Source organism: Anopheles funestus, chromosome 3RL (assembly GCF_943734845.2).
Source record: "Anopheles funestus chromosome 3RL, idAnoFuneDA-416_04, whole genome shotgun sequence".
Classification (NCBI taxonomy): domain Eukaryota; kingdom Metazoa; phylum Arthropoda; class Insecta; order Diptera; family Culicidae; genus Anopheles; species Anopheles funestus.
The window spans coordinates 14,935,334-14,958,137 of record NC_064599.1 but is presented as its reverse complement, the minus strand read 5'-3'; the positions used below and the strand labels follow the sequence as shown (position 1 = coordinate 14,958,137).

Below are 22,804 nucleotides of genomic sequence, written 5' to 3'. Positions count from 1 at the left end.
TCAATTACCTAGCGTATCTACATAGTTTTTCATGTATTTTATCAGGGATTACTGATTAAAAATCCCATCCGAGTCGATGATTCAAAAGCATGGTTGGCTACGGATAAATACAACCGAAATGGCAAACAGGTATCAATTTGAACTGGACAAGTGTAGTACCCGAGAGGAGATTGTAAACAAATCAGTGCTTTGACGTTAAGATACGACATTCTGTCAAACAACAGTCAATGGCGTCTTTTTTCACAAAATCGGCAAAAATAGCAAATTTTCCTGTTTAGAAGTTGAGAATTTTAGTTAGCAGTGTTAAAAAGTGACCGCTACTAATGCCGGTCGCTTGATACATTAGATAAGTTTTAGTTTTTTCTTTTATTATTGTTTTCCACTCGTTTCTGTTGGACGATGGAAATATCAGCTCCATCACCACCAAATGGTAGGTTTCTTAATAGGGCCATCGGCATTGGCAAAGCCGATCTAAAAACAAGCACATTGCAACCCGAACTCCATGTAAATCGTACGAATGCATATCGTTTTGCAGATATCGAATTACGGAACATTATCGACAAACTAGCCGATTTCGTCGCTCGCAATGGACCAGAGTTCGAATCGATGACCAAATCTAAACAGAGAGGCAACCCAAAGTTTGCGTTCCTGTACGGCGGCGAGTACTACAATTACTATCAGTACAAAGTGATTACGAAGCAAGCAAGTAAGTAAAACTAGGTGATTGGCCCTAGAGGACATTTAGTAAGAACCCGGTTTTGTTCCGCATGCATTAGTGATGAAGCAGCAGCAACAGCAACCACCACAAAACATGTCTTTGCCTCCGTTAATGGGACAGCACGGTATTCCTCCGTTACTGGCGGGTTTTGCACAGCAACCGCCACCACAAGCACAACTATCCGGTGTCGCTATGCAGCACCAGCAACAACTCCATCATCAACAACAGTCGCAAGCGCAATTAACTTCCCAACTGGTACCCTCATCGAATCCGAACGGAAACGGTTCCACCAACACAATGCCCCAAATATGGTCCAATCCTCCCCCGGTCAATGCCGGACCACCTAACACAACGGTACAGATGGTGCCCAACAATATAAATAGTCAGCTGACGGCACAACTGGAAGCACTTACCAAACAGCAGCACGCTTTAACCGAACAAATACGCCAATCGGAAATGAATCTCACGGCTCAACATGGGGTATGTACATGCGGAAAGAGGGATTTTTGTCCGAAACCCGTTGCTTTAATTGCCGATTCTTTCCAGGTTCTTCTTCAACAGCAGCAAGTGCAGATAGACGAAGCTCTGATTCGGGCCCAGGAGGAAATGCTTATCAGTCAGTCGAAGGAATACAATATTCCACTGCACGAGTTCGACAGCAAGCTGCAACCAATAATCGATTCCTGCACGAAAGACAGTATATCCAATGGTAAGTTGCTCGTTCGCTGTTTCGTTCGTTTTCTCTCGGTTTACATTCGCAAAAATGAAAACAAACAACGAAAAATCCCTTTTAACTCAACGATTTAACGTGCTTGAATATCCATGTATCCCTGGAGTCCTCTCAAAACCGGAATCCCGCAGTATCTTTATTTATATATTATTTTTTATGGTTTTCCTCACGATCGAATGTACGTTTATGGAGTAGGTGTTTTCAAACAACAATTTGCTAAGATTTATTTATTTTACATGTTTTTGAAACTATGAAAAAAGTCAACAACAATGCCTATTGTATAATTCGCTCCATCTTAGAAAGATGCTCTTTAAATGTGTTTAATGTAACATAAAATTAACAAAACAAAAACACTCGTTTTAATCGACTAGATACAAAAACATCTTCTTTTACATTGCATACGCGAACATGAGTCCCAATGTTCTGTGTATAATTCTCAATTTAGTTTCGTCAATCAGTTTTATTTAGGTGATTTATTTTTCATCCCGCTAATTCCACTGCAGTAAAACAATACCTCCATCCCCTTAAACCCACACAATATGCATTATCAAACCTAACAAATCCCACGTTTCTAATGGCAAATTTCAATCTACATATATTTTTTTGTTAATTACAATTTTAGGAAAAGGCTGGATTTTACAGCATTGTACCGATTCGGGAAAATGTCAAATTATTTCGCAGTATCTTTTGAGAAAGTAATCATCATATATACCGTTTATATTGCCCTATTACTAAATGTTCTATCGTATACTTTTATATTTTGTGCCATTTTGGTATCGAGTTAAAATTCGTCATCCGCTGTTCGGACGGATGTGGTCGGATTCGCTAGTGTTCGAAAGGATTGGAAACGATGATTGATTAGGAAAAAAAAACAATTAAGCCATTCCAGCACAGAAAGATTCAGCATTGGTGCTATGTAGCATTTTATTTATGTGTATTGTAACCAAAATTATCTACGAAGTTGATTATTTACGACAATTCAACGCGTTCGCTTCACTACTCACGATGTATTGATTGGACATTATTTCGTTTGCCGTTTTTGCTTGAACGAAAGTCATACTTCAGTTTAATCCTTCTTTTTGTATTTTCACTTGGAAGTGTTAATAAATGTTACAATATCTCCGTCACCATACAATGGTAACAATTAGCGAGATAACACACAACGCTTTTAGTAATAATTTCGTAGCCACTTCCTTTCGAACCCGCTATCCGGCAGTGCCGATACATTTTGATGAAGCAGGACAGCCAAAAAGACCTTAGCGAACTTTCGTTTTTCCGATCTTTATCTATCTACTTATAGGGCGTTAATAGCTGGAGTTTTATTTACGCAAAAATTGCACCTGATATATTTAGTAAATGATGTTATACATCATTGGTAAGTGTCCATGCTTTTTTCCGTATCCTTATAACTCCCTAGACGTGTTTAATTAGTCGTAGAAGTTTAAGCAATACTTGAAAGCCTTTTGCAAAATTTGTCAGTAAAAATCGATTCCTTCTTTCCCCTATTCCATCACTTGTTGAATGCAATTAGCAAGCAATTAACAGCTGCATCAAGCTGAAAACCATAGTTAGCCCCATTTCCAAATCAGCACACTGATCTTTGAAAGTAAATATATGTATAATGGAAGTACGTAAGTTAATTAAAAGCTCAGAAAACACGTTATTCAACATATTATTCTACGTCCTATTAGAGTTGCATAAGAAAAAACAAGGATATGAAGTAATCCGTTAGAAGTTATGTTTCGCACTGTCCTCCTAACAACACTCCCTTTTGCTAATATGCGAATCGGCTTAATTGCTTTGTTAGTGCGAGATTTCACAAAAAAGAAACCATACTTAGTAACAAATCTTGCAGCATCCGGAAAAACGCCGACGAGCTGAAAAAATGTCTGGAAAGCGCGGTAATTCCAATGTTCTGCAATGCTCAGATTAGTAAGTTCTCAACCAATACACCTCTTCAGTATTATGCATTGATGTATTGATTATCGGTTGTAGCCGCCAACGATGAACAAAGGGTGAAACTTACCAAACTCCTCTCGCTGTGGGAATCAAAGGGGAACTTTTTCGATGCCTGCGTCATATCGAAGCTTAAATCTCCACCTTCGTCGCTGCAGGAGTACCAGACCAGTCTGTTGACACAGCATGCCAATGTCGTCGCAGCGATTACTCAAGCCACTAAAACTACGTTTGAAAAGTAAGGAACGCCTCAATGGAAACAAATTTCAGTTCAGTTCACAAAACAAATCATATTTCCAATTCTAGTTACCAACAACAGCATCAAGCATTTGTGCAGCATGCCACGCAACAATTGACCATGTTGGAAAAACAAAAACAGCAACACCTTGAACAGCACGCTCGTAAAACAGGTGCCCACGGTGCTCTGGCCGGTGGGCCTCCCCCACTGCTACCGGAACTGATGGCGGCCGTTGTCGGAGCGAACAGTGGCACAGTGAATGGTGGTGCAGTTGGTGGTCTCGTTGGTCCAACGCTACCTTCCGTTGGACCACCTGGACAACCACAGCCACCACCCTCGCAAGCTAGTGATCGTGGAGGACCTCCACCAGGCGGTAATGGTGGCGGACAAATTCCCTCGCTGCTCGATCAAAACATAAATTTCGGGCTACTTTCGGCCGCATTGCAGAAATTGAAAAATATTCAAGACAGCGGCCCTCCTGGGCCTGGTGTCGGAGCAGGGAATGCGAATAATATAGCCCCACCGCCACCGCCTGGTCGTGACGGGGATAATAGTGGGGATTACACCCAACCACCGCCCAACTTTCCTATTCCGGATCTTTCGCGACCTCCCCCAAATTTCCAGTACGGAGCAGCAAACCTTCCACCACCTGGTGATGGTATGAATAGTAACAATAATAGTGGAATGCCTCCGGATCATAGGCACCCTCAGCATCATCCCGATAATCGATCGAATGACGAGCGCGATGATAGACAATTAGCAGCGCCTGGAGGAATGATGTTGGACGATCGTGATCGGGAAGAACTAGATCAGGATCCACCGGATCACCAAGAAGATCACGAACAGCAGCAACAAGAAGAAACGGAAGAGGTCGCTCCCCCGACTCCTGTGAAGATTCCTTACTTTGAGCTACCGGCTGGTTTGATGGTGCCATTAATCCGGCTAGAAGATTACAGTTATCATCCGCTAGATTCAGACGAAATTCGCCTGCCTCCACCAACGCCAACCAACGATCGTTTGGTGAGTGCTGTTGAAGCATTCTACGCTCCTCCAAGCCACGAACGTCCGCGAGATGGGTAAGTATTTGCTGCAGCGAATGTGTATCCTTCCTTGTTGACTAATATATTTCTTGCCACTTTTTTCTGTTCGTTCCACACGTAGCGAGGGCTGGGAAAAGTTGGCCCTGTATGAGTATTTCAAGGTGAAAAACGCTTCGCGCAAGCAGAAGGAGGATGAAATCGAACGAGGTCTGCGTGACCGATCACGATCACCTTCGCCGATCAATCCAGAATTGCTAAAGGCAACCAAAAAGCAGAAAAAGCGCACATATCGTTCGAAAAGTCGCTCCCGCTCCCGGTCGCAATCTCCAGCCGACAATGGTGCATTGCACGGGGTGCAGCAACAGTCGCTGCATGGTCCGGGTCGCAATAATCAACGGCATCACCGAAATCATAGATCGCGGAGTAGATCTCGTTCCAGGTCACGTTCACGGTCGCCTTCTAGACGGTCTCCTTCGTCAGGTCCCCCATTACCAGTGTCATCCGGTGCTCGACCGAGCCGTAGTCGATCGCCTGCTCGTCGAGGCGGTGGTGGTGGTATTGAGCGAGATCACCGAGATCAGCGAGGGGGTGGTGGGCGTGATGTTAGGCGATCACCAACTCCGCCCAGCTTTGGTAGTGGTGGGTACATGAAGGTGGCTAACAGTTTTCTCGAAGAAGGCAGCAAAGCGGGTGGTAGTGGAATCGGTACGGGAGGAAACCATCAGTTTCACAATCCGATGAAGGGAGTAGGTGGGGGTGGCGGCAGCGGTGGAATGGGCGGTTCGAGCGGCGCCATGGGAGGAGATCGTATTGGATTGGGGGCCACGATAGAACCGATACGACAGGAACCATACAATCCGGCAGATCCTTACGAAAGTTTTCGTAAAAATAAAGGTGCAGCTTTCATCACGCGTATGAAAGCAAGGGCCGATGAGCGGAACTAGCGGAATGGCTAGGAAACGGAAAAAGAAGTCACCAACAACCACCAGTCAAGTCATGACTTCTTCAGTCTGTGTAATATTAATATTATAAATGTAAGAACAACTAGAGATTGCAAATAAATGTAGACTAACATTCTGTCCAGAAGATGTGTCGAAAGAATACCGAGTAAATGTCATCCGACTGGCTTGTTACATGGTTCGATCCGAATTTTTATGGCCGCGTTATTATTTGGAGATGATAGAAAGCAATTTTCGGATCCTTCTGAACGGATACTAAGAATTTGAGTCAAACCTGAAACAAGCACCTGCATTATCACTTTGAATCGTATCGCTATATTTGCGGCCGAAAATAAATACTGTATAATGATGAATAGTACACATTTTTCCCTTGGGAAATTTTAAAATGCATATTTTCCATCCGTACCTCAACACAAGCATCCTTCTTTTCCAGCATCCCATGATAGTTTCATGGTCTTATATTGCAGTTTTAATCGGCCTTTTATTTGATTTAAATCGTTTTTCTATCAACAGGATTTGCTGACTGTAAACAATTCTACAGCAATGCTTCACGCTTCGGTAAAAGTTGCATTACTTTGTAGGTTGATAATATGTATGTTTGTGACAATGTTTGCTTTATCATTGATCAACTCTAACCATGTCCGTAGGTATCGAACGGCCGATCGATGCAATACTTTATTAGAGCTTTTCTTTTTTAATGAGCACAGCCGCACCAAACCCTTCGTACCACTAGTTCCCTTTAGCTCGTTACAGCGTTCTATTTCTGCAACATTATTTTATTTTTATAGGTGTATATCCATAGATTAGATAGTTGTATAATCCATTACGACAAATTCAACCCAACGCAGCGTCGTTGAACGGGCAGAGGCAACGAATGGCATCGGGCAACAAAGAAGAATAAAAACCATGATAAAATAATATATATATGTATATGTTACAAATCCTACAACATGCTTGGGCTGCAGCTTTCTTTCTTCATCATCCTGTTCCTGCACTTCACGTTCTTCCTTAGCTGGTTATGATTTCTATGGGCGCATTATGCTTTCTGCTTGGCGTACTTTTGCGATTTACTGCACAGCTGAATGTCCCTATGTTTACTCTTTGCATTCTAGACTAAGGATTTTGTTTAAATTGATATTACCTTCTTTTAACATGCAAATTTGGTATATGGGTGAATGGCCGTGTAATGCAAAACGATGCTACTTCATCTTGCATGACATGCCCGCGCCACCGTTTGTTTTTGTTTGCCGGGCAATTTATTGGTTGTGGATTCTTTTACTATTTTTTACGATTAGATTTTGTAAACTAGACGTTCCTCTTGGAGGATCATTTGCTGAAGAAGGAAGGTTCTTCCCGATGTTAGGTAAGTTAGAATGAAGCTCAACGTTTGGCGCAACAAACGAACCTCCGATCGTGCACGCACTTGCGCAACAATTGCTGGGTAGCAGTGGACCATTATTAAATGTTCATGCTTTTAATAACGTAATGCACTATTAGCGCAAACACGACAAAGCCCACGAGCACAATCAAATTGGTGTACAACGAATGCCAAATGTTACTATCATCCGCTCCGGATCGACCGGCCACAAATACGCTACCATCGGACGTTTCCGTTTCGCCCGCGGTGGATTCCGTTCCGTTGCTACCGTCTTCGGCGCTTGCGGCCGCCTGTTTGCGTTGCTCTTCGATCTTCTGTAACCTTTCATTGATCTCCTCGCAAATCTCGGGGAACAGTTCCTGAAATACTTCATTTTTCATATTAAACTCCAACGACTGCTGAGCGTAGCGCCGTTTTTCGTATGGCGTCGTTTCGCACGAGCCCATCGTTGGAGTCGTCTCGAGCATAAAGCTTAGCAATCCGGTCAAGATGGTAGCCACGGACCAGGCTGGGTTCCAGGTGTCGGGATGAAAGTCCGATATGCTCAGACATAGTCGTTTGTTTGTTTTGAAACGTCCATTTGGGGTGGTCATGTAAATCGATGGTGGTTTGAAGGGGAACTCCTTGGTGAAAAGCAGCGTCCCGTGGTAGTAACCACCGTAATATAGCGAATCTTCCGGTCCCTTGATCACATAGTGCCATTCGAGGATGTTCGAAGGTAAAGGTTCAGCTGTTATGTATGGTACTGAAATGGAAAGAGTAAATGATAGTGTAATTTAAAAAAAAACCCATGTTGTTTTGTATGTCGTCTTACCTGGATCTCTTTTCAAACGCATGTAGTCCTGTTTTAGCCGGCATGTGGCAGTCGGTTTCTGGTTCGTCATCGTGGCACTTTGTGTGTATGTTGTTTTTGTCTTACAAACGCGCAGCTGGTATCACAAAGATAGCGCAATGTAGCAGTTGTTTCAAGCCAACCAGTAATTGAACCGTACTTGGATACACACTTTTTTTTAATTCTTACTTATGCTCATCAAAAGCACTTAAGTCAACAGTAAGACAGTCGCTTGAAACAAACTTCGTGTCGTGTCGATTGAGTGTTTATGGATAAATCGGAAGTCGATTGAAGCTACTTCGATTAATGCCTTTTACGGGTGCTTCTTCGGCGTGCAGTACGTATCAAGTTATTGTTTAGAGAAATAGAAACTTTCCGCTCCTAATTTCACAGCATTTGCTTCCGGACAATAGCGATACGAGCTTTTACGGAAACAGCATTCTGTGGTATATCAACCCGGATTGTTCGCGGTGTAAATTTGTCCTTTCCGTTTTTACCATCAATCTAGTGGCGTAGTTTAGTGTATGATGATAGTACAATTCTGTACCCTGAAAAAGTATACAAAACGAAAAACGAATCACCAGATGCAGCAAGTGCAACTACACGTCAGCGCTCAACGTCTGTGCGCTCGCACCGTCCTTTGCCCGGATTATTTACCGATATTCTTCGATCGCAGGATAAGAAAATCAAGATGATAGAATCACACACAAATCGACCGCACAGATACGACAAGTGCACTCGACGTGATCGGGCAGGAAGTTTAAGTTAATCGCCTCAAAGAGAGTTCCACATTCCTTGTATGTACGCAACAAAAAAATAACACCTTCGATTGAAAAACATCAAAACAATTTGACAGAGGGCAAAACATCCATCGTTCACGGACCTGCAGTAGGCCCGCAGTGCAACCAGATTTTCCAGCCCGTTTGATTGTTTGTGTTTAAAATTTGTAGCACCAAATCACGTGAGAGTATTTTCAATTACTTTGTAACCCACAAAAAACTATGAAATACTTACAGATTATTTTTCACCTTTTCCTTATATGTTTTATACTAAATTCGTTATAGGTTTTGTCATCCAAGTGACTGTTGCGAGATTGCTTTCCGTAGTCTGACATTCAGATGTAAATAAGGTAGTGCGAATTTTCAACAATCCAGAAAACAAACCAGAAAAGAATTCACCGGCCAAAATGTGAGAAAACAACTATTTTCTCAGTGATAAAACAGAACACATTAAATGGAATACTTGCAAGAAGCAGTTTTGCTAGGCGTCGATCTCTTAGTGCTGGTGGTGTGTAGCAATCAATACTATAAACTCAGGAAAAATTGTCGTGCATTGAAGGTAAGGAGCGGAACCTGTTTCGGAAAGCGAAAACAACCTAGGATTATGTCATAGCTACAAAATGTATTTTTTATGTTATTTTAGGAAGCGCCGCAACTACCAATCGATGACCAGCTGTCCGAACGGTTACGCAAAGAACCGGACCAGAAGCTCAAATATGCTGTTATTCGGGGAAGTGTCACACCCATCGGGACTGCCCTTCGGAGTACGACGTCCCCTTCGGTCACTGGGGTGCTTCAGACGATGACCTTAACGTAAGCAGCCAAAGCATGGCAACGGTTGTTTAGCACACAACTTTAATTTTTTTTTTGTATGGAAATTGTTTTTAGTGAGCATCGAGTGGCACGCGCAGTGTTTGGTTTTTGGCAGGAGGAAAAACAAATCATTCACGTATCGGCGAACGAAACTCCATTCAAGCTTGTTAATGGCAAGCAAGGAGTGGAAATCATTAATGGCCTTTCGGCCGAACTGCTAGATATGGATACAGTGTATGAAAACTACGAACCTTCCTCCCTGACCGTGTTTGATCACCTGTTTGGTTTGTTTTCGGGCGTACGGCAAAAAGGCTTACAAACAACGGAAGAGATGTTGCGCGATGGCAGCTTCATCACAGCCGTCGGTGAGCTGGAGCTCGATGATAGCGGTGTGCGGCTGCTTCCACCATCGAACGGTTCGCCGATGTTTCTTACCACAGCCACCAAGAGCACACTACTCAAGCGCCTGGAGGAGGCTAAGTCTTCCACCTTGCTCAAGGTGATCCTGTGCGGCACAATATCGGTGGTGCTGATCGGATTCATAACGAGAAAGATTTACAAGCGCAAAAAGCAGGAATGGGAGGAAGATAAATTACGCAAACAGCTGGAGCAATCCCGTGCTACACGGCGGGCACGTATGCGATCGACCGTAATAAGCGAGGATCAGCTGTGTGTGGTTTGCATCGTGAATCCGAAGGAAGTGATATGTCTGCCGTGTGGTCACGTATGCTTGTGTGAAAATTGTGCCCAGAAAATCAGCTTACACTGTCCAGTGTGCCGAACGGTCATTGAAACCAAAGCAGCCGCTTTTATTTCGTAAATGTATGGTTTTTACTGTAGTTATCCCATGTTTTATTTTACACGTTGCTATTGTTGCTTTTTCTAAGGTACTTATAAACGTTGCAAGTATAGAATATAATTGGAAAAGTTGGGCTTAAATGTAAAGTTTTGCAATAGCTTTTGGTTGGAGTGTATTCATAGATGGAGGGTCATCTCAGCATAAACATTAACCTTTCATAATGCGCTCGTACCCACGCTGGTCAAGGTACATCCGCTGGAAAACGCGATACTTTCGTTCGTGATAATCGCGATTGCTGTCGCTCAGATCCGGCTTTACCACGGTTGCACTACCACCCATCCCTGTTGCTGCCGTCTATAAAAGAAATTAAACGAACCACGTGAAAGGAACGCTTTTCTCCAATTGTGCTGTATACAAACCTCCAAACTATCATACAGCCCAGCTGCATAGGCCCCCATCATAGCGGACCCAAGCAGCACTGCTTCTGGTTCACTGGGAAGCAGAACCGGCACAGAACAAATATCGGCATGAGTTTGAACAAAAAGCGCATTTTTGCTTAAACCCCCACACAACAGGATCGAAGCGATTGGCTCACGGCCGGAAGATTCCAAAACCTGTAGTATGTGACGCGTTCCATACTAGAAGTCGTAGGAAGAAAATAACGAAATCACATTAAACGGTAGTTTGATGTTTGTCATCGATTAAGTATACTTACAGCCAGCGCTTGCATGAGCGCTAGGTACAGCAATGCAAGATTATGAACATCTTTTGTCATTGTCAAACCAGATATCATTCCTTTAAGATTGGGATCGGCCAACGGAGATCGATTGCCGTGGAAATCTGGCCAAACGTGCAAATCTATCGTTAATCGGTGAGGCGAATTTTCTCCCTGCTTCTGAGCCAACTCATTCAGGAATGTATTGAGGAATGCATAAATCTTTCCATTAGAACCATGCTCCTTCTGTAGCTGTTCGTAACAAGGATGAGTCTGGAGCATGTAATCTATTAGCACACCCGTAGCACTCTGACCTGCTTCGTTTAGGTACAGATCCGGTATGATGGCATGTTTGTATGGACCCCATATTCCTGGAGCCAGTACAGGCATTCTAGTAAGGCTCATGTGACAAGATGACGTTCCGCATATGATAGCCAGTTTAGTGGTTAGCTTATTTGCGTCTCCTGCGCCACTAGGCCCTTGACATCCCAAAAGTGCTAGCGCTCCAGCATGAGCATCGATCATGGAACTAGCAACAGCCGTCCCAGGCAGCAAACCAAGCTCTTGTGCGGCAATTCGTGAAAGTCCCTCGTCGATCGATGTTCCTGGAGTTAGTATTTGGGTGCCGATACGTCGCCAATTATCAACTCGCAAATCTTCGAGCAAATCAATCGATTGAAGGAAATCTTCCGACCAACGGCGGTTTTCTGCATCGTAATTCCATTTACAGACGGCCGAACAAATCGATCGATGATCGACTCCGGTTGCGCGGAACGTTAAGTAGTCGGGTAGATCGAAGAACGCGCCAACTTTGGTCCACGCCTCGTTGTACATGTGTCGTTTAAGCCATAGCAACTTTGGAACTTCCATTTCGAGGGAAATGGTACCACCGACATAGTTAAGCATTTCATGGTGCGTCGCGTTAATTAAGCGAGCTTCCTCCTCTGCTCGGTGATCCATCCAGAGAATAACGTTGCGCTGGTTGTCCTTGGACGATGGGCAAACCGTCAATGGTTGCATTTCGCCATCTAGCACTACTAGCGAACATGTCGCATCAAATCCAATCCCTTTAATGTGCTCCTTTGAATAGCCGGTGGTAACATTCTGCAAATGATTATTTAATTTTTGTTATTACTGTGAACATTTTGAAAGTATTTTCAGTGTTAAAAGATCGTAAATATTATATAGTAGAATTGTTCTATAAAGTAGAAAACAATAACTATTTAATCGCAAAGGCATGTCTGTTTGAGCTCCGTTTCCCGATGCCATAAAACGCATGCTTATCTCGTAGCCGTCTTTCTATCAGCGTCCCATACCATTAAACTAATCGTAGTACTGTATTTCCATCAAACAATCGCTCGCAAAGTGGTCATAAACGCGTCATCAAACAAGTGCATTTGTATGGTGTACTGTACCCCCCTCTTAACCTTAACGCATATTCACGGCAAATGCCGAAGATCACCTTGACACACTCGCAAACCGCGGACCAAATATCTTCCGATGATTGTTCATAGTAATTGGGCTGTGTGTTCCACGTCCGAATGGGTTTTACACAAGTTTGTAGCACTTCACCTTTACTGGTAACTAGAGCGGCCCGTGCACTGCCGGTACCGACATCGACCCCAACCAGAAACGCTGGATCGTTGGCCATGCTGATTGATACGCAATGATTGCAACTTTCACCTTTTCTTTTTTAAACCTCTGAACAGAGTGCACAGTGTCCTGCCGCGTACGTGTACCTCTGATCTTAACTACGCGGAAGTCTGAAAGTATACTGACGAGAGCTCGCGTTCCAATTGACCTCGAGGTTGGGTTTCGTTGCTCCAGGCATTCCCGCCCGGTGCGGAGTGTTGGTGGAATGTTTTTAGTTTGATGATAAAGCCTAACTTATTCACAGGGTGATTCGGAGGACGGCGTAAAATTGCATTGGTGTTAGTAAATCAGCGTTTGGAAAATTTATATTAAATACCTAAACTCAACTGGAGGCCACGTGTTAGATCAACTATTCTCGCGTTTTATTTTTTTCAAAATCCTGGTAGCTACCCAAGTAGAAATTGTCAAGCGAAATATAGGCCCAAGGGGGTGTGAAGGGTAAAAATTTGCTCGAATCGTGAGATGGAAGAAACTTCGCCGTAGGAAAGAGCAGGACGACGATAAAATTCTATGGTGGTGTTGGTGAACGTCAGCAATCCTATGGCTACATTTTCAAAACATAAACAAATCGTATGTCCTAACGAATATACGCTGAACGCATTTTCAAATCTCCTTCGTGTTTTAAGCGTTTTGTGGCTCCCATTTTGGTGAAAAAGTGTTTAATTATGTATAATAAAACACATTTAACGAAAAGTAGCGTGTCATTCAAACGTGTTGAAGTTATTTTGGGACAGTTTTAAATGGAATCAGAAGCACATAAGCTAGCAGGAGTTCAGAAGGACTAGGTAAGTTGCATTTCGTTTCATCATGTGCTGTGTATAGTTATATTCATGGAATATACTACAGGACAACGAGCGTTTAATTAAACGTGTAAAACTTCTATGTTTTAGCAAATTGGATTGCCGAACGCTGCAGATGTAGTGCTTAAATCGGAAGTACAGGACAGCGTTCTAGAGTGTGAATAGGAGTGTTTTTAGAAGAACGACGATTGGAATCAATCCGGAACGAAAGAAGAGGGTAAATATACTGGGGCTGATAGTGCAAATAGGCTATGGACATGGGAAAATCTCTTAAAACATTTACTTCAACTGCAATTGAAAGATATATTGTTTTTAACTCTAATATTAATACTAATTGTTTTCTTTGTTTAGGAATGTAAAACCCCTTTTCAATGTGCCGCTACGAGTTGATAAATGTTGTAGGATGACCGTTGAAGGCTTGCAAAGTGGTCTTGGATGTTGTTTTCGGTAAGTATTGTAGCAGTGCAAGATGATCATGTGCCTACTTTATCGTACTGACTTTTCTACTTGGCTTGTTTTAGGTCGGCCAGAAATTGTTTCTATCATTTAGCTGGCGATGCTCCTATACGCATCGTGTCGAATGGATAGCTGCTAAGCAACGTCCTTGGAGGACATGGCCCCAACTGCTTTCATACGTGTTCTAACCGACAGTAACGCAAGCGTATCCTAGAGTCGTGATCAGATAAGATGTAGGTAACTAAAGTTTTGCGATAAAGGATGGTGTAAAGCGTAAACTGTCCTTAATTAGTAAGATTTTTTAGGGTAGAGTTTTTAGAAGAGTAGGTAGAACAGCACAATCTCTAAATAGCAGAATTTTTACGCCACTTCTATGTACGCATTTAGGTGTAAGAAACAAACGAATCATATTTACATACAACGATCATTGTATGTAGAACTAACCTCGTTAGGAACGTTAGGGAGAATTGGAAATGGCATGCCGAAGCTTCGCCAGGTTGTGAAAAAAACATGCGCGTATGTTAAAAATGTTAAAAGAAAGTATTTACGTATAGAGGATGGTAAGGAGTTGTAATTTTCTACAAAAAATGTATAGCTTTAAAAAGAAGATTCGTTACGTATTGTACCGAAGGCATCATTAAAAGTGTTAAGAAAGTGTATACAGATTCAAAAGAACAATAAAATACGAAATCAAATATAATTTACATAATCGTTTCATCATTGTAATACCCAAACAAAAGCAGAGCTATCACGAACATAAAAAATAAAAAAAAACGATTTCGGCGTTCCACCGTCTAGAAAGCACCAAACAAATTTGTTTAGACGCCAGCCGCAGATCGATAAAAAAGATCATGTGGATAGCAGCGATCCCGTTACAACCATGTACCATGCCCAAAGCCTCGGTGAGTAAAGAAATTTTCTCTAATTAAAAAATATATGTTCTCTTCCTATCTCATTCGCAGACACAAATCTAAAAATAGATCGGATATCTACAACAGTCGCGCTGTTGTAAGGAATTAGAAGCAAGCAAAGGATCACACATAACCTCTTTTTTTCGCCTACGGTAAGGCCGGCTGACAAGTTGGTGTAAATGTGTTCGTGTCGCCATGGTTTCTCTTGTGTGCGTGCCATCCCACCTCCGGATAAGCTGCCGATCCGCAAAGTCCATTGAAAAAAGCCAAAAAACTGCTCGATATTTCTACTTGGGTAGAATTATGCACCAACTGCGTTCGAGCAGTTTCTGATTGCATCGAGATTTTTGACAGCTTCAATTCAATACAACAACAAAAGTTTGTTTACCTTTTTTCCTAACACGCGTTTTCTATCAGTTTGCCGCATCCTTTTCGCGGTGGCGGAAAACTTTGAAGTTTATTAACAAATATAGTATTGTAAAAACCCCTTTTTATTAGATATTTTGTGCATCAAGGACCCGTTTCCAGTTCTTACATGAAACAAAATCAACTACGATGGTTCGAGTCAAACATAGGTAAGCTTGAATTACATTGTGGATGTCGAAGTTAGATCTATTTCATGTCGGTCTCTGATCCCCTTTCTCTAGATACATATTGGTGCAAATACGATGCAATGAACGTCCAGCCAACGAACCGATAGCTATTTCGTCTTCTTCTCTGTACTGGTATATCATGGACCAGGTGAAACGATACTACGGAGAGTTCGGATGCGCAAGCATGTTGCGACTGAATGTAATATATTTTAATGCCAAAACTCACCTTTGCATCATACAATCGAGACATGGCCCACACCGTTTTATCACAAGTATTCTACCTTTACTAACTGTCGTAAGTATTCGCTGTCTTCATGTTAATGTAGAATAAAAAGCTAAAGAATTCGTTATAGCTAACCTTCATTCACTGTTACAGGCCGGCTCGGAAGTTGCTCGCTATCGCACGCTCTATGTTGGGGCTACCGTAAAGCAGTGTCAAAAATTTATCATTAAATACCAACAACGGTACATTAACAAGACTATCGGCGAATATAAAGGTGTGATACAGAAACAAAAGCTGATCGAGGATGTTACGAAAATGAAGAAAATGTAGAAACATTTATGGTAATCAAATATGTTTATTAAGCTAGACGTTTGTGGCCCTGTACAAAAAGAATAACATGCAATAATGCATGGAGTTTTAGCGACCATGTCATAAGTGTACGATTGGCAAGAGCCTTGGAAGCGGATGCATGGATGCATAAAGTGAGGTCAGTTAAAGTCTGGTCTAAAGTTCGTCAGTGGTTACGCTCTCATATCACAGAATCCACCAGTTTGCGGGCCAGCTGGGGCACGGGTCAGGTTGTGTCAGTTACAGGTCCATTCGTCCTACATTTAACCTCATCTTCCTCTTCACACAGATTAATTTATCTCTATTTCTAGAAGCAATCGTCGTCACACTCCTTGCAAACATACTTCAATCGACTCGAGGCTCCACCAATTCCACACGTATTGTTCAGGAAATCGCTCAAATTCGATGAAAGAGACAACAAATGTTCGTTCTTGCCTACGCTGACGTGCGTAGAAAGTCGGCATTCGTCCGCGTTCTGAACCAGCTCGAAGTTACACTCCCTGTAGGGTTGATCCGTGTCCCATAGGTACAGTTCCGCCTCGCTGCGATACCGCAGAATAACACCCTTGCCTCCATCCGTACCCAGCAGGACGGAATGTTTTCTCTTCGATCCCATTTCAACGATCGCGCTCGAACCCTTGCCGCTACGCAGATGTTCCGACTTTATCGAGTAAACCTTTTGTCCGCAAAGGTAGCTAAAGATAACAATGCTTTGTCCCTTGGGCTTGGGGATGAGTAGCAGGTAGAGCACATCAGAGTCGCCGCAACCGGCCGAAATGGCTCGCGGTAGCACAACGCGGAAATGTTTGTTGTTATTCACGTCGAGCACAATGATTGCACCATCACCGTCGGAAATGTAACTGTTTGGGAGAAGGAACGATTGAATTGAATGAATTTTTACATAGAATCGAGTGTATCCTTCAGGAAAGTCACATAACAATTTACTTACACAAATGGATGTCCAGATTCGTTGTAATCCGTCACGAGGTACTGGAGACGTGAGCTAGATTTCACAATTTCCGACAGATCGATAGTTTTGACCGTCTTATCGTTGCTCAGTGTGAAGGCGAACACCTTTGGCGGGCATCGTTTGATCGGTTGCTCCAGGAAGTTAGTAATTCCAGAATCAAGACACCACAAAATGCGCTATTTTCGTATGGAAAGGAAGCGATTATTACATGAATGGGTAGAAACGTTTTCCATCTCTCGCTACCGAAGCTTACCTTTACATCGGTGTACACATCGATCACTGATTGGAATGAGTTACAATTGCCCTCTTCCTGGTAGGCCCAGCACGGGAACGGCTTAATGTGTGCGTAGCAACTCGGTTTGCTAAGATCGATCTGTCCAAGCGTGGTAGGTACACCGGGACGTAATCTTGGCAGGCATATCAAGGCCCGATGATTGTCGTACTGAAACCGTACAGGCATCACATTGCGAGGCTTGTATCGCTGGGTCGAAATGTAGATATTCTTCGTAGAGTCGCAGGGAAAATCAATTGAATTGCCATTGATTCGGTAGACTTTGTCGCAGTATTCATGCTCTTCGTGGCTCCCTAAAACCGCCACTAGTACAAAAAGCAGGGCCAACACTTGCCCTGTCGTGTGGGAACCCATTGCTAGCTGCGTATCTGTACTTTTTGCCTGTTCAGTTCTTGCTGCTAGCAGCACGGTACGCACAAATGTTACTGATTGTTGGTAAAGCTTCCACAGCCCATATATACTGCGCTAAGCGTACCGGTTAGTTTTGGTTTTGGCGTCCTCGAAAGCACCAGCGCTACGTGCATGAACCGAACGCCAGTTTGTACGCCTAGCGACACGAAGCTTTGCTGACCATGACACTGACGGCATGGCGGAGTATGTGTTGTCTTCATATTCGTCAACGGTTGAAACAGTTTTCACCATCTAAAATCGCAACAAACCACGTAAAGGACGCTGAAAGTGGAATCTCCGAACAAATGACTGATAGGGCGTCTAGCTTGTGGCGATAATATACATAAAAGACAAATTTGTACACATATTTTATTATGTGCTGATGTAAAACTGCTGAGAAATTATCACGTATGGTCGTATCTGAACTACACCATCATCGCATGTTAAAATTCATATGCATTTCTGTTTAAAGATATTTTTATTGCTACGCATAAACGCATTTCTATGTTAGCTAATTATTAACTAGACTGTATATTACGCATGTGTGAGATACCTGACGGGTTGTGACAAATTAAGTTTATCTACGACAACTACGACTACGATAAACTTATTGATCAGACACTACAGCCGTTACATTTTCTAAGACCGGAAGATTTGAAAGCTGAATTGAATTAGAGCTTTGGGAATAGAAATTAAATTTTTAATATTATTTATCAATACAGAGTATTGACTGCGAAACAGTAAGTTAACGTTGAAGATCTCGTGATCTCTGAATGATCTTGGGGAGTTTAGAAAAAAGGAAATTTTCTGACATTATTGTGAATATGATCAGTTAAATTAATATTCGTGCTTCAAGTGATCATTCCCAACATTATTTTAAAAAAATAATAATAGGGGTCATCATTTTTCCTACCTTTCTCTTCCAAATAGAAGGTGATGAAGGTAAGCGCTTGACGGAAATATTAACAATCATTCAACGGACCCCCGGGCCAACAGTAGTACGGAACGTGCTTTAGACACGTAGTAGCTTAACTTCGAAATGTCTTTTGGTAAATTTCTCGTTGAAAGTTCCGGGTAGTAGTAGATCGCTTCCGAGGTACCATAACAAATTTCTTCAAGTTGTTTGTCATGTTGTGTATACCTGAAATAAAACTACAACTCTGTACAGTTACCATCAACAGCTGATGACGACACTCTGCAATAGTACGTGCCAGGTATGGTGGTCAGGCGTTCAGAAATTCTAAATTTTTCTAGTGTACGAATTTCACACGTATACCTTTCACAAAAAAATAGATGTAGTTTACAAATGAACTCTCACCGGAATGGCTTTCAGCGTCACAACCCCGGTTAGCGCTTGTTCCTGTGGCAACTGTTTGAAAACATAAAACAAAAAACACAAACAACACGAACAAGGGCGTCGGAGCTTGGTTGTAAGCTATCACAAACCGTGACCATCGTTCGGCAAACCACTGTTACCCTTAACATTGACTGTAAACGGGCGCTAAAGACATGCGTAACTGAAGTCTGGGTAGACGACCAAAAGACCTGAAGCGGTAAGGCTATAAAACGTTACGTACCGGATTGTCGGGAGATCAGTCGGTAGTAAGGCGTTGTAGTCAGATGCTTTGAAAGCTCCGGGCTCTGGATAGCAGGATCAGTAGATAGGAAAAAAGACGCAATCAAATCCGAACCTCAGACGCTACACTTTGGTTTACGCAAGATTACAAACGTTTTATTACGATTGTTTTTTGGAGATGCGATCCACAATAAATATCGGCCTGGTGCCGATCGTTCTGGCTTGCTTATCCGCAGTTATAGCGGTGAAGGGATCATGTACGTCGGACAACTGTACCAGGACAATATACACCTGGGAAGGTGGTCGCATCGTCTGGCCATGTCCTACAACGAAGAGGCTCATTACCAGCACCGGCAAGTACACGCCACGTGACTTGATCGCGATGCGTTGTCAACGTTCCGGCTCACACACGCTGTGTTGTTTCCCGCGCTACAAAAGCAGTAATCCGATCACGCTGAGCAAGGTGTACGCCACCAAGAAGGGTTGTGACGTTAAGTTCGAACCGTTCCCATGCTGGAATGAACAGGAGGAAGGTAACTGCAATGCGCTGCAATCCGCCATCGACCTGTACAGTGACGGAGACTATGTTTGGGTGTTGGACAATGGTGTGACGCAATCGCTCCGTGCACCATTGCAACGTTGCCCACCGAAGGTTGTGGTGTACTGTAGCAAAACGGGCAAGAAGCTGAAAACGATCAACCTAGCACGGTTTGTGACAGAGAAGTCGCGCCTCCAGTACATCCAGGTGGAATGCATCAAGGGTGGTCGGTGTTATGTGTACGTAAGCGATCCGGGCAACAATGCGATTATTGTATATGACGTGTACAGTGGCCGTGGATATCGAGTGATTCTGCCGAAGGCCGTCCACATGGGCTGTCGGTATCGGGATATGTTGTACATCTTCCTATCGAAACACAAGGACGGCATGCGGCTATACTTCACCTATCTTGGTGGCCATCGACTGTTTGCGATTAAGACGGAGCATCTGCGCAAGGGACATGGTGGCAACATCATAGGTAAGGTTGAGGAGCATTTTTGAATCCTTATCAGGTGCGTAACGGTATGAGTGTATTCTTCTATTTCCAGACGTTGGCGAAAAACCACACGTACCCATCTTCCTCGGAACGGACGGAGGCCATGGAGTATTCTTCCGGGAGGAAGGTGAATCGAACATCTACTATTGGAACACCAATAGCTGCTACAAAAAGTCCAACTTCAAGCTGGTATACAAGAGCGTGTTGGGGTTGTACGCCACACATGTGTTCCCCGATCTCAAACTTAACCGTCTGCTAGTGCTGGAAAATGATTTCCCTAGCTACGTAAAGGATCATGCTGGTTGTGGTACGCTGCATCAGATTTCCATCCTCGATGGAAGCTGCAAGTGTCACGGAGGCGTCTAAACACCGTGTATCATTTAACATTACAACGGATGTAATTTATTAGTCAGCGCGCGTCAAACATGCATGTCTACATGCGCACATGTGATATACAGAAAGCTGGTAGAGAATAATGCAAACCGGAAACCAGGCCAAACCGTAGCGTAACAGATGCCAATACAAGACTCCGAAAGCTACCAGGAAAATATTAGTAATAAAGAGATACAACTATATTATCATAATCATATCAGGCTTTGTGTAACATTCTTTTATCGTTAGAGCATGATCCAAAGAGGATATGTAGTGCTTAACATTTAGGGAACTCAGATGAAACGACATTAGATGGATATCAGTGTGCTGGAGGACAGATAATGCTTCGAGAGGCTTTAATGGAAGAATCTTTTATTGCTGAAACTGGTAATCCGTTTGATGTTAGTTTCGATATTTGCGTGTTGAACGTGGCCAGTATTTTTAGTTATTACAGAACATGCATAATCCGGCGCCAATTATAATTCCAATTTGTTTCAAATTATTAAATGGGCAGAGCATTGCAGCAGATCATTTAACATGAAAACACTTGGACTCAATGTTGTTCGAGTGTTCGAAAACTTAATATTTATTATCGAATGCATACAGACTCTGTGTAGGGGAGAGTTGGTTTATCTCACCAAAATAATGCTTGACAACACAGATCTAGCTCTTCTGCTGCAGCATCTCACGCTTCTTGGCCTTCTCGATCTTGGCCAGACGAGCCATACTCTTCGGTCCGAGGAGACCACCGCCCCAGTGACGACGAATATCATCGAACCGATCGTTGAAGTTGGTCTTGATCGTTTCGACCAGCTTGGCCAGGTTGGGCTTGTCCGAGTTCTCGACCTGAGTCAGGGCGACACAGGTGCACGTCTTGCGGTACACCAACGTTCCGAGGCGCGACTTACCCTTGATGATGCAATACGGCACTCCCATCTTGCGGCACAGGGCGGGCAGGTAGATGACCAGCTCGATCGGATCAACGTCGTGCGAAATGATGACCAGCTGAGCCTTCTTCTGCTCGACCATCTTCACCACGGTGTTGACACCCTGACGCAGCTGATTCGGACGCTTCGTCGGCGGTTCCTCCTTGCCGGCTGCCTTCGCTTCGGCCTTCGCCTTCAGGCGCTGGATGCGAGCGATCGGGTTCTCCGGACGGTATTTCTCCAGCAGCTTCATCACCTGCTGGGCCGTCGGCTTGTCCAGCGTCTGCGTGAACTGGTTAATTGGCGGCGGGATCTTCAGACGCTTCTGGAGAATGGCCTTGTGGCGCTGGATACGAATGTACTTCGGCCAACGCACAAACCGGCTCAAGTCACGCTTGGGCTGCACATTCTGCCCGATGCCGTAGTTCTTAACACGTTTCTCGAACAGGGGGTTCACCACCTTCTTAACCTCAACTTTTTTCGGTTTGGCCAACGGGGCCGGAGCAACCTTCTGCTTCGGCACGACCTTCTTCTTGACGGGCTTCTTCGTCACCATGGTGGATAGAACCTGTAACGGAGACGGATATTATGAGTAAACACACTAAATTACGACGGAAATAGTTAGCAGCACACCTATTCCTTTCGATAGCCAAGTGGAAAAGAAAAATACACGCTGCTGTCATGCACCTGAGAGGCTTTTTGAGGGCCTCTTATTGCACTGTCAGTTCGGGCTCATATCGTTTAGATGCATAAAGCAAGTAAACGAATCAACAACAAAATGAAGAATTCTCTTCTTGGAGAGTGATGATTGCATAAAACTGTAAAAATATCCATATTCATCTATCACTATATTACTTAAACAAAAGTTTAGCAATTATCATCAGTTTTGCGAGTTAACGAAAAGGCCTTTTCAATGTTGTCATTTTATCAAAATATCGTGTCGATAGAAACTCTTTGCTCAATTGAATTCTCCAAGAACATTGGTAAATTTATATCACTGTAAAATATAGTTTCACTAATATGCCACATCGAAATTGTTCTTCTACATTTTTGAAGAAGAAAAAACAATAGGATAACATTCATTGCAGCTCATCAAATGCTTCGCTGGCCATGCTATAACTGATCGTTTTCATGGCCGATTGCTCTCCCTTTGTTAGTAAAACAGGAAATATATATTAACTAATGTGGAAAATGTGTGGAAAAGTTGTTTGAACCAAGCGATAGTTTAAAGATAAAGTTTTTAAATAACTAAAAAAATTAAGCAAAAGATAAAAATGTTAATAATAATTAGCGCTGATGAGGC

At 43.1% G+C, this 22,804-nt stretch overlaps 8 protein-coding genes across 9 annotated transcripts; 4 read left to right on the top strand and 4 right to left on the bottom strand.

Moving 5' to 3' along the window:
* Positions 1-231: 231 nt before the first annotated feature.
* On the top strand, positions 232-5,768 carry LOC125769270 (calcium homeostasis endoplasmic reticulum protein). Of its 2 annotated transcripts, none has more exons than XM_049437925.1 (10): positions 232-430; positions 536-706; positions 777-1,198; positions 1,265-1,427; positions 2,071-2,143; positions 2,749-2,823; positions 3,304-3,380; positions 3,444-3,642; positions 3,711-4,718; positions 4,804-5,768. In XM_049437925.1, the coding sequence occupies exons 1-10, from the start codon at positions 400-402 to the stop codon at positions 5,624-5,626; spliced, it is 3,042 nt and encodes a 1,013-aa protein (XP_049293882.1). In that variant the 5' UTR covers positions 232-399; the 3' UTR covers positions 5,627-5,768. The 2 variants fall into 2 exon arrangements, with proteins under 2 accessions (XP_049293882.1, XP_049293881.1); XM_049437924.1 differs by having other exon boundaries at positions 3,289-3,380.
* A 513-nt stretch (positions 5,769-6,281) lies between these two features.
* LOC125769309 (ubiquitin-conjugating enzyme E2 J2) lies at positions 6,282-8,778 on the bottom strand. Its single transcript, XM_049437980.1, has 3 exons — positions 8,509-8,778; positions 7,834-8,399; positions 6,282-7,764 (listed from the first exon to the last, which is right to left on the bottom strand). Exons 2-3 carry the CDS (start codon positions 7,901-7,903, stop codon positions 7,100-7,102), a joined length of 735 nt encoding a protein of 244 aa, XP_049293937.1. The 5' UTR covers positions 7,904-8,399; positions 8,509-8,778; the 3' UTR covers positions 6,282-7,099.
* A 163-nt stretch (positions 8,779-8,941) lies between these two features.
* Positions 8,942-10,286, top strand: LOC125769294 (mitochondrial E3 ubiquitin protein ligase 1). Its single transcript, XM_049437963.1, has 3 exons — positions 8,942-9,189; positions 9,274-9,443; positions 9,519-10,286. Exons 1-3 carry the CDS (start codon positions 9,085-9,087, stop codon positions 10,261-10,263), a joined length of 1,020 nt encoding a protein of 339 aa, XP_049293920.1. The 5' UTR covers positions 8,942-9,084; the 3' UTR covers positions 10,264-10,286.
* LOC125769278 (FGGY carbohydrate kinase domain-containing protein) lies at positions 10,204-12,788 on the bottom strand. Its single transcript, XM_049437938.1, has 4 exons — positions 12,420-12,788; positions 10,958-12,061; positions 10,662-10,880; positions 10,204-10,596 (listed from the first exon to the last, which is right to left on the bottom strand). Exons 1-4 carry the CDS (start codon positions 12,606-12,608, stop codon positions 10,450-10,452), a joined length of 1,659 nt encoding a protein of 552 aa, XP_049293895.1. The 5' UTR covers positions 12,609-12,788; the 3' UTR covers positions 10,204-10,449.
* Positions 12,789-15,097: 2,309 nt separating this feature from the next.
* LOC125769313 (ribonuclease P/MRP protein subunit POP5) lies at positions 15,098-16,090 on the top strand. The gene is made up of 3 exons (XM_049437984.1): positions 15,098-15,352; positions 15,425-15,665; positions 15,747-16,090. Exons 1-3 carry the CDS (start codon positions 15,333-15,335, stop codon positions 15,921-15,923), a joined length of 438 nt encoding a protein of 145 aa, XP_049293941.1. The 5' UTR covers positions 15,098-15,332; the 3' UTR covers positions 15,924-16,090.
* Positions 16,091-16,224: 134 nt separating this feature from the next.
* On the bottom strand, positions 16,225-19,244 carry LOC125769288 (protein yellow-like). Its single transcript, XM_049437951.1, has 4 exons — positions 19,171-19,244; positions 17,165-17,845; positions 16,891-17,087; positions 16,225-16,801 (listed from the first exon to the last, which is right to left on the bottom strand). Exons 2-4 carry the CDS (start codon positions 17,555-17,557, stop codon positions 16,249-16,251), a joined length of 1,143 nt encoding a protein of 380 aa, XP_049293908.1. The 5' UTR covers positions 17,558-17,845; positions 19,171-19,244; the 3' UTR covers positions 16,225-16,248.
* An 85-nt stretch (positions 19,245-19,329) lies between these two features.
* LOC125769286 (uncharacterized) lies at positions 19,330-20,792 on the top strand. Its single transcript, XM_049437949.1, has 2 exons — positions 19,330-20,185; positions 20,256-20,792. Exons 1-2 carry the CDS (start codon positions 19,348-19,350, stop codon positions 20,567-20,569), a joined length of 1,152 nt encoding a protein of 383 aa, XP_049293906.1. The 5' UTR covers positions 19,330-19,347; the 3' UTR covers positions 20,570-20,792.
* A 342-nt stretch (positions 20,793-21,134) lies between these two features.
* LOC125769306 (60S ribosomal protein L7a) lies at positions 21,135-22,262 on the bottom strand. The gene is made up of 2 exons (XM_049437977.1): positions 22,135-22,262; positions 21,135-22,069 (listed from the first exon to the last, which is right to left on the bottom strand). Exon 2 carries the CDS (start codon positions 22,055-22,057, stop codon positions 21,239-21,241), a length of 819 nt encoding a protein of 272 aa, XP_049293934.1. The 5' UTR covers positions 22,058-22,069; positions 22,135-22,262; the 3' UTR covers positions 21,135-21,238.
* Positions 22,263-22,804: the final 542 nt, after the last annotated feature.

Bases quoted from the DNA above. Each gene is read 5' to 3' on its own strand.
- LOC125769270 (XM_049437924.1), top strand. From the start codon at position 400: ATGGAAATATCAGCTCCATCACCACCAAATG. The intron at 1,199-1,264 runs GTATGTACATGC...GATTCTTTCCAG, and splicing joins ATCTCACGGCTCAACATGGG to GTTCTTCTTCAACAGCAGCA. The intron at 2,824-3,288 runs GTAAGTGTCCAT...AACCATACTTAG, and splicing joins AATGATGTTATACATCATTG to TAACAAATCTTGCAGCATCC.
- LOC125769286 (XM_049437949.1), top strand. From the start codon at position 19,348: ATGCGATCCACAATAAATATCGGCCTGGTGCCGATCGTTCTGGCTTGC. The intron at 20,186-20,255 runs GTAAGGTTGAGG...TTCTATTTCCAG, and splicing joins ACATGGTGGCAACATCATAG to ACGTTGGCGAAAAACCACAC.
- LOC125769278 (XM_049437938.1), bottom strand. From the start codon at position 12,608: ATGGCCAACGATCCAGCGTTTCTGGTTGGGGTCGATGTCGGTACCGGC. The intron at 12,062-12,419 runs GTGATCTTCGGC...AATCATTTGCAG, and splicing joins CGGTTTGCGAGTGTGTCAAG to AATGTTACCACCGGCTATTC. The intron at 10,881-10,957 runs GTAAGTATACTT...TACGACTTCTAG, and splicing joins CGCTCATGCAAGCGCTGGCT to TATGGAACGCGTCACATACT.
- LOC125769313 (XM_049437984.1), top strand. From the start codon at position 15,333: ATGGTTCGAGTCAAACATAG. The intron at 15,353-15,424 runs GTAAGCTTGAAT...CCCTTTCTCTAG, and splicing joins ATGGTTCGAGTCAAACATAG to ATACATATTGGTGCAAATAC. The intron at 15,666-15,746 runs GTAAGTATTCGC...TCACTGTTACAG, and splicing joins TTCTACCTTTACTAACTGTC to GCCGGCTCGGAAGTTGCTCG.
- LOC125769294 (XM_049437963.1), top strand. From the start codon at position 9,085: ATGGAATACTTGCAAGAAGCAGTTTTGCTAGGCGTCGATCTCTTAGTG. The intron at 9,190-9,273 runs GTAAGGAGCGGA...ATGTTATTTTAG, and splicing joins AAAATTGTCGTGCATTGAAG to GAAGCGCCGCAACTACCAAT. The intron at 9,444-9,518 runs GTAAGCAGCCAA...AATTGTTTTTAG, and splicing joins CTTCAGACGATGACCTTAAC to TGAGCATCGAGTGGCACGCG.
- LOC125769288 (XM_049437951.1), bottom strand. From the start codon at position 17,557: ATGGGTTCCCACACGACAGGGCAAGTGTTGGCCCTGCTTTTTGTACTA. The intron at 17,088-17,164 runs GTAAGCTTCGGT...ATACGAAAATAG, and splicing joins ATGTGTACACCGATGTAAAG to CGCATTTTGTGGTGTCTTGA. The intron at 16,802-16,890 runs GTAAGTAAATTG...TCTCCCAAACAG, and splicing joins GAATCTGGACATCCATTTGT to TTACATTTCCGACGGTGATG.
- LOC125769309 (XM_049437980.1), bottom strand. From the start codon at position 7,903: ATGACGAACCAGAAACCGACTGCCACATGCCGGCTAAAACAGGACTAC. The intron at 7,765-7,833 runs GTAAGACGACAT...TTTCCATTTCAG, and splicing joins GCGTTTGAAAAGAGATCCAG to TACCATACATAACAGCTGAA.
- LOC125769306 (XM_049437977.1), bottom strand. From the start codon at position 22,057: ATGGTGACGAAGAAGCCCGTCAAGAAGAAGGTCGTGCCGAAGCAGAAG.